Source organism: Labeo rohita, unplaced genomic scaffold, assembly GCF_022985175.1.
Source record: "Labeo rohita strain BAU-BD-2019 unplaced genomic scaffold, IGBB_LRoh.1.0 scaffold_617, whole genome shotgun sequence".
In the NCBI taxonomy this organism is placed as follows: domain Eukaryota; kingdom Metazoa; phylum Chordata; class Actinopteri; order Cypriniformes; family Cyprinidae; genus Labeo; species Labeo rohita.
This window is the reverse complement of record NW_026129543.1, coordinates 23,895-40,299: the sequence shown is the minus strand read 5'-3', so window position 1 is coordinate 40,299 and position 16,405 is coordinate 23,895. Positions and strand designations below refer to the sequence as shown.

Sequence of the window (16,405 nt, the reverse complement as noted above, 5' to 3'; positions counted from 1 at the left end):
ACCATGAGTAAGAAACAGCTTCACAAACTACACAGTATTATTTCTGTCTTACAGTCATTCATGTTATCACAGAAATACTGGGATGAAAGTTTATAGATCATATATAAACATTGATGTCTATGGTAGCGATCAAAATAGAGCAAAACCCCTTTTGAAAGTAACTGGTACTTTGAACAATGTTTGTGTCGATTGCATCATTTTGCCACTAGGTGTAAAAAGTGACTGTTAAAAAATCAATTTGTCATTAAATCATTCATTGAAGAGATTCGTTCAAAAACGCTGATTTATCCAGTAATGTAACAAGTGAAGTATTTATGAGTGAGTCATTGAATCATTCATTCAACCCACTTGTTCATAATTTTAATATTATGAATATTACAGAGAGAATCGTGATTCTCAATTTATTCAGGATCATGCAGCTCTACTGAAAAGTTTTGATCACAGGAATAAATTACATTTTACTATATATCAAAATACACATTAGTTCTTTTAATTTGTAATAATGCAAAATTACTTTTTCTCATGGCATCTGATAGTATCTTTCATTGTAAAGCCAATCAACTGTCAGAACTAATTTTTTCATTGGAGATGTTGATCCATGCAGCATCAAGTCATGCAGTTTAATAGAAATGTTGTTGTTTCGCCTTGTTCTTCAGATGCTGAAAAAAAAAAAACTTTAATCAGTGATATGAAAAAAAATGAATCTACAAAATCAAAAGGATGTTATTCATAGAAATCAATGATAAGTATTTTATAAACAAAACTTATCATTGATTTCAGTTTTTGTCCTACCAGCTTGTCTCTTCCTGCATTTATACACAATGGCTCCAGTCGCACACACCAAAACCAGAGCCAAAACTATCAGCACTACAGGAATCACTACCTTAAGCAGTTCACCTGGATTGATTTCTGAAATAAAGTTCAAAAAGTGATTAGGAACACAGTTGTGTGACATTTTTTCACACCTTATACTGAGCTGCAGCTCCAAACACCGACATCAGAGCCAAAACCGCCAGAACAGAATTAATCATGAATTTAAATTGTTCCCTGTGATCAAAATCTGAAAAATCAACTACAGACTGAGGGATTGACTTCAGTTGTTTTTGTTTTAATTGTTAAACTGTTTTTTCTGTAAGAGCTCATTACCCAAAGTGACATCCAGACTGAGGTGTGTGATGGAGCAGGTGTATTTGTGTTTGTCTGCAGCACTGATCTCCAGACTCTTCCTCATCTGATACGTCCCGTCACCATTGGGCAGCAGATCTCCTCCAGTCATCTCATGATCAGCTACAGGCTGCTCATCTCTGAACAGGGTCAGGTTGATGTGACGAGGGTAAAATCCTGTTGCCAAACAACTCAAACAAAACTTTCCAGAATCTGAGTTTGTTTTCTGAATGAATCTGACTTGCGGTTTCACTGCAGAAGGAAAGGGGGCCAAATAAAAAATGAGTAACAAGGAATATTACATAGGAATTAAAAAAATAAAATATGGCTATTGATTGTAGATTGTATTATACCTTTTCTGTTTAGTTGAGTTTCCCTCTTTTTAAGGTATGTCTCCAGTGTTTTTATGCAGAATGGTTGATAAGAGCTCTCAAAAACCCTCTTGGTAATTTCAAGACTGTTATTGTTTTCTGGTTCTATGTAATTTGAAAATACATGATATGTGTATTTGCCATCAAACAAACGTCGCTCCTCAATCGTAGAGCCTCTGTAAGCAGTTTTGCTGATCATTTGTCCAGGTTTATTGTCATTCTGTTCACAAAGAACCATTGCCTGATGAACTTTTTGACCTGTTAGGAAATAAAGAAAGTGAAATTTCAACACATTTGGCTTCAGGAGCCCTTTGAAAAGTCTTAAAATAAACTTTTTCTTTTTCTCTTTCAGCTAGCTTCCATTTGGGGTGCAGCGGAATAATCTGCATAACCTATTTATCAGTTTTTTTATTATTATTATTTTTTTTTATTATGAGATTATGAGAATGATGTAAAAATAGAATTAATTTTTTAAATAGTGGGTGGAGATACTGGATTGAATCTCACGGAAGAAGGCCTGAGAGACAAAACATATGTGTTTTTCTTCCATGTGCAAAATAAATAAATACATACATACATAGTTAATTTTGAGTGTGAATCACAGCTGAATTATATTATCACATATATCGTAAACTAACAGTGTTTTTGTTACAAAACCAAACCCTTTTTTTTTATTTAACATAATTTTCATATATCTTCATGTGTTTACATATCTTTCATTCATAAACATCAAGCACAGTCATGTAGTGATATAAACTATTCATGCAATTTCTGAGCAAATCATTTTAGCCAGCTGAACTTACTTTCACTTTCTGTGTCGTTGACAGGTCTCAGCGTATGTGATCTTTGTATTAAAAAAAAAAGCACACGGTCGCTTATAGTCTTGAGGTCATTTGGATCTAAAACATCATCTTCATTTGTATCATTTCCCCTTGCAACATAGATCTTTGTTTTTGAATTATAATATCCTACAGTGATGTCATCCAACATAACTGAAAAACTAAATGTTCCTTCCCCTGTAATGTACGTTATAAGCCCTGTCAAAGTGTGAAAACCTGAAACAGATAAAACATATGTTAATTAGTAATTCATCAGTGGGAGGTTCTAGTGAATCACTAGTAGGAGCTTTAATGTAATACTGAAAAAATGACATACTTAAAAGTAAAAGACATCTATGAGAATTTTTAATGATTTATTTAAATAATCAGTCTTTCTAGACTGCTGGACCTAAACTACAAAGGTCCTGTGTGGGAGATTTGTTTTTTAAACTACAAATAATCTGTACTTTCTCAAACAATTTAAGCTCATAAAAGCTGTCTGGATGGCAAATACTTTGAAAAATGCTACTTGTTTAGGGGTTCATGTAGGGTGCTTCTCAATACTCAAATTGATGCTTCCTTATTTCCTTCCTTCTCTGTCCTTCAGCCTGTGACTGGACATCAAAGTTAGCCATCTTGAAAGACATCTCCATTCTCTAATTGCACTGCAAGGAGGCAAAGTCCCCTGAAGCACGGGGCTGGTGCGGCCGCTAATCCTACAAGTGCATATTTCTTTTTATACAATAGTTCTTTCTGGTCCTCAAATCTGATTGGTTGATAAGAGTGTGATATTAAAGTAATATCAGAACTTCAACAGCCCTTTCACAGTTTGTAATCATATCACTCCGCTTCTTTTACAGCGAGTGTCATGACGGATGCCCAAATCCAGTATAATTTTATTAAAAATACATTTTTTTGTGTGTCACAGAATGTAGTTTTAATAGGTTTTCAGAATGTACTTGTTTATAGTTCAAATATGCAGTTTGTTAATAAAGATAACGTGTATTTGAAAATTTGCATCAACAACGTCGCTCCAGATCATCAGTGGCCGTTCAGCGCTCATGAACCTGCCCGAAAGTGCCTCACCTCATCCAGATCTTCTGAAATTTACCACTGGCTCTGATGTCTCTGTACTGGTTACACATTTAATATAATTCGTTATTGGTAAATCTAACGGTAGACTTTGGTCTCATATATATAATGTTTTTTCCAGAGAAGATTGTTTTGTCAAAGTCTCATATTTATGTAAATTCAGTGCTGTATATCAGAGTGCCTTTGTACTTTTGACTAAATTGCCTAGTAACTTTTATGATGGCTGTTGTTGTTCTTGTTTATTAAATGTTATTAATTAATAAATAACATTTTATATAAATACTTAATAATAGTGTTTAGAATTGAGAAACGGTGTGTGTTCGTGATTGTGATTTTAGTTACATTGTTACCGCCATTAGATGGCGACAAGAGACTTTTTTTATGAGTGTTTTTATGAGTGAGTCAGCAGTAAAGACTTTTGATTTGAAAAGTCATAAGCAGAAGTTATTTTTAGTTTTAACAACAGCTTGATGCAGCAAACAAATGCACTGAGCAGAAAAATCACCCTTAACAGATGAAAGGATATTAACGTTACGACAAAGATAGCGCTTTCCTTAGCAGACATTCGAACTAATGTTTATTGTGGAGAGACAGATCTGAAGAATGAATGCTGTATTAGATGCAGGTACGTTAATCACACCTGCTCAGTCCATCTTTCTATCTCATAATACTTCACATACTACAGTGAGCTTTTACTGCAGTAATACAATAAGCTTTCAATGAAGCAACTCAACATTCCATCGTTACTAGCTCTAAAGTGACATTTTGGAATTAGTAAACAATTAAATCTGTGTCGGAAGGAAGTAGTTTACACAAAAGAGGGCTTTTAAAAACACTCCATTGTTATTTTATGTATTTACCAGGGGTGTGAAGAAACGAATTGCCAAATCTCACGTTAATGCAGTAATTAAGTAGTTTTTTATCAGTAATTGTAATTTTTGAGTAGTTTAAAAATGGTTTACTTTTACTTTTGAGTACATTTAAAGTAATGTAGAGTCGTAAAAATAAAGGTGCTTCACGATGCCATAGAAATACCTTTTTTTGTCTAAATGGTTCCATAAAGAACCTTTAACATCTGAAAAACATTTCTGTTGCACAAAAGCTTATTTGTGATGAAAGAAGGTTCTTTAAAAATTATAAAAAGGTAACGAAGAGATGGTTCTTTAAAGAACCTTTGACTGAATGGTTCTTTGTGGAACCAAAAATGGTTCTTCTATGGCATCACTGTGAAGAAGCTTTTAAAGCACCTTTATTTTTAAGAGTGTATCAGTACTTTTACTGCTATTTTATCTCCATTTGTGGTCGTTACCAGGGGTGGAAAGTTGTTCAAAAAACTACTTCAGTAAGAGTAAACAAGTAGCCTATTTAAAAGTACTCATGAGTATTGAGAAATGAGTACTGTGCTGTGGATTCTGCCCTCTTATAGTAAATGCGGTACACTGCAATTTAAACATTTAGAAAATGTTGTACATACTGTAATTCACATGATCTTGTCAGAAAGAATTAAGAATAACTATGATCCAGCAGTTTTAAAATACATCAAAACAACACAAAAAAAATATAGATGAAAATTATCTAAACATATTAATGTTTAGAACAATGCAAAGAATAGAAACACCATTAGAAACTCAAATTGTTATGCTGATAATACAATTTGTAAGGGGGAAACGGCATGGGGAAACTTTTTCAAAGGAAAACACGTATACACACACATGCAAACGCACGTCTCTTTGCAGGGTCAGTGTTGGTTAATCAGTAGCATCCACAACTGAATGGGGAAAAAAATGTTGAACTTGAAAATTCTTTTTGCGCGAGTGCACTTGTTAAATGAAGGCGGACTGTATAAAATGGATAAAAAAAAGTTGTTTATTAACAAGCTGCATTTTTATTACATTACGCGCTGACACATATGCAGTGTGTATTGTGGTGGGGTATGTATTTTTTCAAAAACACTTTAGAAAACTGAGTCGGGCCAAGTACCAAAACAAACGTGTAGCCAATCAACAGTAGGGGCGTGTCTACTCATGATGGGGAGGAGAGAGCGCTCTGTGATTCTTATCTCAGAATGAGGCAGACAAATTCTATACTCATATTCAATGTATGTCGATTAGCAATGGCTTATGAAAATATACGAGATGGCTTGAAGAACACAGATAAACCATATATTATTGCAGATGAGTGTTTATTGTCCTTACATTTCGTCATTCAAAATGTTTAATGTTATATCTTGTTTGTAATCAGTTACAGCAATAGCGATGCTTTTATCCACATTAGAGAAGCTGGAATGGAACGTCATCAGCGCTACTTTTTTGACACATCTGTCGTCCAGTAAGAATGAAACCCATTCTATTTTGCGTAAAAATCGAAAAAATAACCTCTCTCAAATTAAAAATTAAGCAGTCTAATACTAAACCACACTTTTTCCCGTGTACAGAGGTTACGGGAGTATATTTTGTTAATTTGTTGCAAAAAAAAAAAAAAAACTGAAGTGAAGATATCAGATATCACTGAAGTGGCAAGATATCAGAACCGAACCGAAAACCGTGGTTAAACACCGAGGTACGTATTGAACAGTGGACTAACTGTATTGTTGCATCCCTACTACCTTCATCTGTCAGAGAATCACCAGCTTCTTGACAGACAGGCAGCAATTAGTTGTAGCGAATTTAGCTCAAAGGGAAATGTATATAAATAATTACAATTAATTATGATTAATTACAATTACTTATTTCAGTTGCCAGTAGTAACTGTAGCAGAATCAATGTTCCATCAACTAATCTGTTCGCTCAGCGAACATTCAGTATAATCTTTATATCAACTCTAAGAAATGATATTTTCTTGGCCACAGAAAATAACTTTCTTAAAGTACCATTGCATTAGAGCAAGTAGCTCGAATCGGAATCGTAAAGGGACATTAATTTGCAAGGCAGAATCAGAATCAAAACTCATGTAATTTGTGCACAATAGTTTATTAACGAAGGACTAACACATAACTAATCTAAACAAACAAACATGAAATCACTCATACATGGGGGAATGGTCAGTGAGAAGCAGTTAGAGAGAGACAAGGAAATTAAGCTATGAAAAGAGTCAGTTAACCACCTGCTGTGAAACCATCAGTGCGGTCTACAGCTTATACTAAACCTCTGTTTGTTTAGTTAAATGTACGATACTTGCATTGCCTTGGTCGTCGAACAAGTGTCCAAATGCAGTCTCTGAAAGTCTTGATGGTTTGAAGCAGTGGTGGTTTTGGAATTGCAATCACGTTCTTCCGGGTCTGAAGAGTGATGAATTCCAAAGATGTCCTGACTCGTTAGTGACTGGGAGTTTCTTCCCATGTGAAAAGTGAAGAAGAACCAAGAGCTGAGAGGGACCCAGCTGAAGTCCTGTGATCTTTGGGGAATGGAAAGACAAGGCCGCAAGGCCTGGCGCACGCTTAGGGAAGTCCTGAAGAGTTCTAGCCCATCTTCTTAGGTTCTCCAAGAACCCCCGACTGGCTGAGGCGAGTCATGAAGATGAATTCCAGGGTTGAGTGGAACTGTCTGGCTCTTTGTGGTCGAGAGCCACAGCTCTGTATGTTGGGCCTGTCGGGCCCGCCGGGCACGCCCTGTGCCGGCTCAGGCTCCCCGTGGGTTCCTCCACACGGGCAGCAATCAAAAGATGTTGCAGACGAAGGAGAAAGTGAAGAGAGAGGGGTCGATGCCTTTAAACTCTCTGGAGGCTGTGCCTCCAGGAGGTCCATGAACCAATGGTAACTTTCACCTTTGGAGGGAAAGTTTACGACTCTTTGTCTGTGAGCATGGTATTTTGCATATGTGATTCGATTGGGTGTTGATGCAAAAACTACTAAGGTTTCTTAAAACGCTAACATGTTGCAAAGGTATCAACATCTAATTTACACCATCTTTTAGATCATTAAAATACGAACTCAAAGAGTCCAAGCATGACATAGGTGGGTTATACTACTAGTCATCTATCATAATACATGCATAAAACAGTAGAAAGACAAATACAAATACAACAGACAAAATTAAAATACAATGCAGTAATACTGTACACAATGACCTGGGCTATGTGTGATAGGAAGGTCAAAGAAAGGTTTGACTGTGAATGAGTAGGAAAGAGTCCATTTCTATAGGCATTGTGTCTTTCCTATAGAGAAATGTAGTGTGCTCCGTTTGCATTCCTTGAGGCCATAAAACCTGTGATATCAGATCGTTGTCCTGGCAACTGAGCCCTTTTGGGGTGTTAGTTGCTTTGGGGGGGGTTGTCTCCAGAGCTCCAGCATGTAGCTGGCCTGTTGTGTTTAAAGACTATTTGTTAAATGTAACAATTAATGTATGTCTGATTGGTCCAGACGCTACATAGTAAAGCTGGGAAAATTCTCATCCAGCACCCACACAATCAGCACTGGCGCTCCTCAGGGTTGTGTTCTCTCCCCACTGCTCTTCTCCCCCTACATCAATGACTGCACCTCCAAAGACCCCTCTGTCAAGCTCCTGAAGTTTGCAGACGACACTACAATCATCAGCCTCATTCAGGACGGTGACGAGTCTGCCTACAGACAGGAGGTTAAAGACCTGTGGCTGTCTGGTGCAGTCATAACAACCTGGAGCTCAATACGCTCAAAACAGTGGAGATCATAGTAGATTTCAGGAGGAGACACCATCTCTCAGGACCTGAAGTGGGACATTCACGTAGACTCAATTGTCAAAAAAGCCCAGCAGAGGCTGTACTTTCCTTCGCCAACTGAGGAAGTTCAGCCTGCCTCAGGAACTACTGAAACAGTTTTACTCTGCCATTATTGAATCCATCCTCTGCATCTCAATTACTGTCTGGTTCAGCTCAGCTACCAAATCTGACCTCAGAAGACTGCATCGGACAGTCCAGACTGCTGAGCGAATTATTGGAACAACCCTTCCTACTCTCCAAGAACTGTACTTATCCAGAGTGAGCAAAAAGGCTGGCAAAAACACTCTGGATCCCTCACATCCAGCACACTTCCTCTTTGAACTGTTGCCATCTGGACGCTAGAGCACTGAGCATCAGAACGGCCAGGCACAGGAACAGTTTCTTCCCTCAAGCAATCCATCTCATGAATACTTCACAATAAACGTGGAACACGCAACACTATTATACATTCACACATACAACACACATGCTTATTTATACTCCAGATTTGCACCTTACGTACCTGTACATAGTAAATTGTTTATTTTGTATATTGTAAAGTTATTGCTATTTTGAAAATTGTCTGTCTTGTATAATTGTATATTGTTCTTTTTATTATGTTTTTATCGTGTCTGGTCCTGTCACTGTCATTCTATTACACTGTGGAGCTTCTGTCACTACAACAAATTCCTAGTATGTGTATACATACATGGCAATAAAGCTCATTCTGATTCTAATTCTTTCCAGTGCTGGAGAGAACTAAAAGGGACGGGAAGGCCTGCAATTGGGCGCTGAGGTTGCTTTGTTTCTTCTCGATAGGTGAGTAATTTTTGCTTTGTTTCCCAGAACTAATATATCCTGGCTTTTGCTTAAATATGCTTGTGTGTCATGCTCGCTTGTTAGTTCATCTGCAGTCAGTGGCTGGCACAGCAGATTCCGCCATATCATTGACTGGGTAGCGTTGTGCGTATGTATGTGTGGGGCGGAGCTATCAAAATTCATTTAATCCCCTTCATCTGTGATAGAGAATAGGCTCGTTTGCCTTTCCATCTGCGCAGCACAGCAAACACATCTTAAATTATAGGCTACGTGAATATGCCCAAACACTATGTCAAAACATAAACACTTAAAAAGGGGCACTTCAAAGTTTCTATAAATATATTTCTCATGTCTGTGTGACAAGCAAGCAGTATCGCTAAGTTTTTCTTCATTTCAGGAAGAGGTTCTCTAGGTTTTCTTTATTTTACAAAAGTACAATATTTCACTGTTATTTTGAAGTTATGCAAATAAAAACAGACCGTTTTGAATGATGTCTTGTTCTTTTCAGACGGATACCTCCTGCATGAACACAACAGTTCTAAATTTTTTTAATAACCAGATTTCGGCAGATTCGGTAAAGTTAGCAAGATATTTACAGATTTGACTTTTCCGGATCAATAACTTGTGAGCAAAACATTTTTACTACACAAATGATGCCTCTTTTCTTTTGTAAAAATGCGAAAAATGTTACTAATGAAATACTCAATAATTTTACAGTAACACTCCGTAGCGTCACCAAATTCAGTTCAAATATCACTGCTCTCCTGCTTGTTGTACTACAACAAGTATTATTTTTTCACTTTTTAAAATAATTGCTTTGGCACATTTATTTGAATTTTTATTATGAAAAATAGTTAAAAGGGGTCCTGTTATGCTCTTTTACAAAGTCTTGATTTTGTTTTGGGGGTGTACTAGAACATGCTTTCATGCTTGGTGGTTCAAACAACGCATTATTTTTAACATAATTTACATTATTACAATACATCTCTCCCAGCCTGGCACAAAAGGCTGGATTAGTTCTGGGTTTAATGAAGGCCCGTCTTCCGAAAAAAGAAATAAGGCTAAAAGCAGCCTAACATTGTCAAAGAACATCATCACTGATTAGCCTAGCCAATTCTAGTGCAAGTTTATGCATTTTAAAAAAAAACACTTGCATTATAAGTGAAGCTATTTACACTGTATGATGAATAAATCTCTAACCACACGTCTGCGGCACGTTACAGCTCAGACGCGGCAACCGGAGTAGATCACGGCTTCGGCATGTGTTTCGACCCCCTGTACTGAACACGTCTGCGACGCGTTACAGCTCTGAAGAGGCCACTCTAGTCAATGCTTGTGTTTATACCCACTGCACTGTGGCTCGTTGAAGCGGTTCTCCACGCTGCATCGTTAAAGTTAGGCTAATCCCCCATCTCGTCCCTACCCTCCCTCCAACAATTTGAATTTCCAAGGGTGGAATTTATTTCAATGATATTCTGATGGACCGTGTTGTGACATCATTGCATGCAGAAAACAAACACTGTAGTCCAAAGGAGCCTTTCGTTGTAGTTCTTGGAAAGGGATTTTTTAAAAACAAAATATCTCCTTTTGGAGTGGACTTTGAGATTTGTAACCTTGTAGATCTTTTTTATGCCCAAAGATACACACCACACACTGACTACATAGTGAAAAAGCATAATAGCACCCTTTTAATAACTTTACTGTACCACACTGTACTCTCACCAAATTCAGTTCACATATCACTGCACTCCTGCTGGTTATACAACAGCACTCATTTTGAAAGTAATTGCTTTGGCACATTTTTTATGATTTTTTATTATGAAAAATAGTTAACTTGTCCACTGTTACTGGACATAATAGTTAATAACTTTAGTGTACCACACTGTACTTCACCAAATTCAGTTCATATATCACTACTCTTCTGCTGATTATACTACAACACTTATTTTGAAAAGAATTGCTTTGGCACGTATTATGATTTTTATTTTTTAATGATGAAAAATTGTTAATAACTTTACTGTTATTAGACATAATAATTAATAACTTTACTGTACCACACTGTACTTTCACCAAATTCAGTTCACATATCCTACTCTCCTGCTGGTTATACTACAACACTCATTTTGAAAATAATTGCTTTTACACATTTTTTAGCTTATGATTTATAGAGTATGATGATTTATAACACACAGTAAACACGTTGCATCCACTTAAGTTACAATGGATTATATTTCTTTTGTAAGCATTATAATGTATTATAATTGTTGTTATGATTATTTATAAGATGATATAACAGATTATAAGGGTTTTTATAATGCATTATTATAAATTCATTCATTATAATGCTTTAAGAATACCCTTATAATGTATTATAAATATGGGCTTCATAGGAAGTGTTAGCAATAACTTTTCTGTAACAAACTGTACTTTCACCAAGTTCAGTTCACACATGACTGCCCCCCTCTGTGTCACATCCCTGTGAACTGTTTCGTTGGTTTTTCCCTTTTGTGTCCTATCCAGGGTCTTTCCTGTTCCGTTGCTTGTTATAACATCATTGTTTAATCTCTAACGCCTGTCCTTGTCTCATTAATCTGCTTATATAAGTTTGATTCAGCTCCTCATTCCTTGTCGGTTCTCAGTGTCCTATAATGTTGGTTATTGTCATGTGTTTTTCCCTCCTGTTCCCGTTTGTTCCTGTGCCCGTTTGGATTCGCTTAATAAAGCACGTTTATGTTCTATTTCCTCGTTCCTGCGACTCCTTCTGAACATGACGCCTGACACTGCTGGGTTTACTACAAAACTTATTTTGATACTAATTGCTTTTGCACACTTTTTAATGTTTTTTATGAAAAATAGTTAATAACTTTACTATAACACATTGTACTTTCAACAAATCCAGTTCACACATCACTGCCCAGGTTTTACTACAACACAACAACACAAAAATATTTCATCATGTAACAGTATTCCAACTGTAATATTTTCTTGAAAAGTTTGGAAGTGACTGGATTTTTCTTTCTAAACAATAAGACATATTTTTCCTGAAATTATTTGAGTGCATACAGTTAAAATAACAAATAAATAAAAATAAAATAAATAAAATAATACCTAAGAATACATGAATTAATTAATTAATTAATTAATTAATTAATTAAATAATTTTAGTAAAACAAAAAAATAAACATTGGTTGTCCATATATCATCTTTCATAATAAAAAATAATAAAACGTGTAAAAGCAATTATTTTAAAAATACGTGTTGTAGTATAACCAGCAGGAGAGTAGTGATATGTGAACTGAATTTAAGGAAAGTACAGTGTGTTACTGTAAAGTTATTGAGTACTTTATTAGTACCATTTTACGCATTTCACACTTTGTGTCTCTTAGACGCCAGCCAAGCTAACAAAAAAGGTCCCCAGAACGTCCCCTAAATGGCCTCTGCGAACGTCCCTCAGACATCATTGTGTAGGGTCCCCTCGACGTCAACCGGACGTCCGCGAAGACTTCCCCCGGACGTTAACAGGACGTGCAGATTCGGGACGTTTAGGGGACTTTCGCTTTAAGTTCTCTGAATGTCATTTTATTTGACTTACAGGCTAATCAAAGACAACAGACACGTTGTATAAAGCAAAATACGTTTATTTTAATTGAACAAGTGTAAAGTTGCGGTGCTCTGTCCGTGTGTGTGCTTGTCATCTGTGGGTTTAGTCCGATGGCAGTTCTTCCCGTTGTCTTCTAACCTGAAACAACAAAATGAACACATTCAGTAGTGTTATGATTTACATTTCTAGGACTATCGCTTTGTCCATTAAAAAATAATTTGTAAAGACTGTTGACAATCTGGATTTAAACCAAGCGGTCGGAATTTTAGCGTACATATGAAGATATGCGTCCGAAATGGGCTGTTTGCCGCATATAGACTTTTTAATTTTATATAGACTTTTTAGAGTATTTTACCGCATGGAAATTCAATATTTTAAGTTCAATTCAATTTCTTTCAATATTGTGTATATTTAATCATTTCACCTTCATATGCTAACATGAGCTTCGAAAGTATTCACATAGGCCAGCGGTTCTCAATTCCAGTCCTCGCGCCCCACCGCTCTGCATATTGTGTATGTCTCTCTTAAGGCACCTGATTCTGATAACCAGCTCATCAGAATTGAGCTCCGTGCATGAACTGTGTTCCGACTGACATGGTCCCTACACAGTATTCATTGTTCCCTTCTCCCTGAGCAGGGGAAATCAATTTAAGTACTTCACTTAGGAACATTTATTCATTGATTTGCACTGCGCTCCTGCCTGCAGCGTCTTCACACACAGATGAATCTTAGAGAAGTGTGAAGGGACATAAATGCATCTGTAAATAAATAGAATTTAAATTCATGTCTTGCACACTTTAATGACTGTTAAATACTGTGATGTCCACTTAGCAGGGCACTTACATTTCAGTAGAACAAACGTCGTACGTGAAAAGAGATACATACAAAATATGCAGAGCGGTGGGAGCGAAAACTCAAGGCCATGTCGAGGAAATCGTCGGCAGGACCGTTAACTGTCACTATGCTGCTGAGCGTTGCCATGGATACATGCGCGTACCCTAAAGTGATGTCACTCGATCACGCACTCATTTGATTGACATTTGCTTGTAGCCTCCCAATGTGGACATATAATATTACATTTTTTAGCTACACATATAGCACACTTAAATGCAATAATCATAAATTTCTTAAATAACTTTTCTTGTTGCCTTACCAACAATTTGATATGTAAATTGGTAGAAAAAATGTATTGGCCTTACCTGTGTTATTTTCCACTTTGTTTTCCATTTTTCATGTTTTCCTTGGCTGCATTCGTCAGTCTATAACGTACTTTTAGAGCAACCTAATTTTCTTCATGCATGGGGAATGCATAGGGCCTAATTGTATGTTCAGTTATATTATTGAAGGGTATCATATTTTTGATGTTTAAATAAGAGCCTAACTGCTAAAAACAGACTCATGATTTGATGACATCTTTAATTACAGTAGTTACTCCTATTTTCTTTTTCCAAAAATTAAATATCAGTCTGCATAACAAAAATGTTGTTTTTGCATTTGCATTCCATTATCACAGTTAAAAAAGGGAGTTTGTTTTAAGGAATATACCCTTTAAAAGGAGACACTGCGGGCAAAAACACTGCAGGTTTTTTTCAGGCATCTGTCAAATTTAAGATTTTGGGCTTTTTTGTTTTTCATAAAGTGTTTTTTATTGATTAGTGGAAAGAAAATATCCAAAAGACACTGTTAAGTGCTTCTTTTATAGCACTTGTATTTGTGTAAATAGTTTTTTTCTCCTACACTAAGCCATAAATCTCCATTTCAGTAGCACTCACATACACCAAACTTTACATTTTTATTCCTGTCTATATCCTGAAGGTTTTTACAGAGGGATTTGTTCACATATAATTTTCTTGATTATATACAACATTTTATTTTCCCCAAAATTGTGAAAATACAGTGTAGACAAGAATTTTGAAACTGACTTCATCCAGTGTTTAGATTTTTGTACTAGAAATGTGTGCATATGAATGCATATTTCATTAAATAATGCCTTTGCATATTTAAACATTACATTTTAGAAAACTTGTAATACAAAATATGTTTGCAGTTATCAATGTAATAAATCAATTGGGTAAGCAAGGCAATAACTATTAGGGTTTTTTTTACCCTATTCACCTGCAGTGTCTCGCCTTAAAATCCAATATGGGTTTATATTTTAGTTTCATTTTGTCTTTAGTTTATTGAACTTTGTCTGAGTTGCAAGGTGTCAGGTCTGATGATAAAGCCCAGGCATGTGACTGTATTTTTCAAGTGTTGTTAAGGAAATGGCAGATGAGGGACTAAACAGGGACAAAAAGAGGACTAAATGCAGACGTAGGTGAACGTCCTCAGAACGTCCGTCAGCGAATGTTACAAAGCAGACCGACGTTCGCCAGCGAACGTTACGAAGTGGACGTACTGCGGACCTAAACGGGCGTTGCAACGTCTAGAGGACGTCCCGTTTACTGGGAGCACAATGAGATCAACGTATTTTGTACAGAGCGGAGGAAATCTTCTTTTGAGGAAAACTCTCTTGTAGCTTGTTTTTTTACATCACTACGAAAGAAAAGAGGCACGATTTCTGTAGTAAAAACGTTTTGCTCGCAAGTTATTGATCCAGAAAAGTCGAATCTGTCTGTGAACATCTTGCCAACTTTACCTATTTCAGTTTCACAAGGGCAGATCCCTTAGCGGGTCTACTGATGACGAGCAAAATATATACGTTTATGTATATATATATATATATATATATATATATATATATATATATATATATATAAACGTAAAGTGTATATATACATCAAGATTTTTCTTTGATGCCTCTGTCCTTGTTCTCTTTCCTTAAAGGGTAGAGTAGAGCAAAGACACGAGGAAAGGAAAGAGAAATGACCCGTAGTTTGCCTGACGTTAGCAACATAAAAAAAGTTAAATTTCAATTCCGGTTTATTTCTAAAGCACATTTAAAAACGGCCTTGGCCGACCAAAGTGCTGTACAAGTAAAAAGTTAACAATAATAGCAACAAAACAGTTAAAACCAAACACTCATTTTAAATAGAAAGCAACAGAAAACAAGTAAGTTTTGAGACATGACTTAAATTCAGACAAAGTTGAAGCCGATCTAATATAGAGTGGAAGCTTGTTCGACAGTGTGGGGCCGGCCACTTCAAAAGCTCGGTTGCTCCTCGACTGTAGCCGAGTTCTGGGTATCTGAAGGAGGAATTTACGTTCAGATCTAAGGCTGGTGGGAGAGTACGGGTGAAGAAGATCGGATAAATAAGAAAGTGCTAAATCATTTAATGATTTATACACCAATAATACACTTTTAAATTCGATTCTAAAATTAATCGGAAGCCGGTGAAGAGATCTTAGAAGGGGGTAGCATGATCATATTTCCTCCCTCCATTCAATCTCGCTGCAGCATTTTGAACGACCTGTAAGCGTGCCATTTGGGACTATACCGTAATAGAGGGAATTGCAGTAATCCAGGCACGAGGTAATAAGAGCATTTTCAAGCAAAAAACAAAAAACAAAAAAAAACAACAAAAAAAAAAAAAAAAGTGATATCAGTCTCAAGGAACGCATACTGCAAGAGACACAAATCTGATAAGCTTCCACAAGAAGGCGTGTGTGTTTAAAATAATTTTTCAATGCTCAAATATTAACATTTAAAAGGAATTAAAGAATGAGAGAATTATGAAAAATTATGAGAATTATATTCTTATAAAGTAATCATACCTGCTAAAACGGGAACTGGAACCAAAAGAAAACACATAAGAGCACATGGTGTATTCATTTTGTTGTGGACGAAAACACATATACAGACTAATGTAGTTTTGCTTCAAATACACGTGTCCGCTTAATCCAGGAGATCGTATGGTGTCCCGTTCGTC

The 16,405-nt window shown here is 36.3% G+C and overlaps 1 protein-coding gene across 1 annotated transcript; it reads right to left on the bottom strand.

Annotated features, from left to right (window-relative positions):
* Window positions 1–509: 509 nt before the first annotated feature.
* LOC127161334 (T-cell surface glycoprotein CD1c3) lies at window positions 510–16,393 on the bottom strand. Its single transcript, XM_051104021.1, has 6 exons — window positions 16,251–16,393; window positions 2,339–2,590; window positions 1,518–1,793; window positions 1,147–1,416; window positions 793–909; window positions 510–659 (listed from the first exon to the last, which is right to left on the bottom strand). The coding sequence occupies exons 1-6, from the start codon at window positions 16,306–16,308 to the stop codon at window positions 607–609; spliced, it is 1,026 nt and encodes a 341-aa protein (XP_050959978.1). The 5' UTR covers window positions 16,309–16,393; the 3' UTR covers window positions 510–606.
* Between the last annotated feature and the right edge of the window lie 12 nt (window positions 16,394–16,405).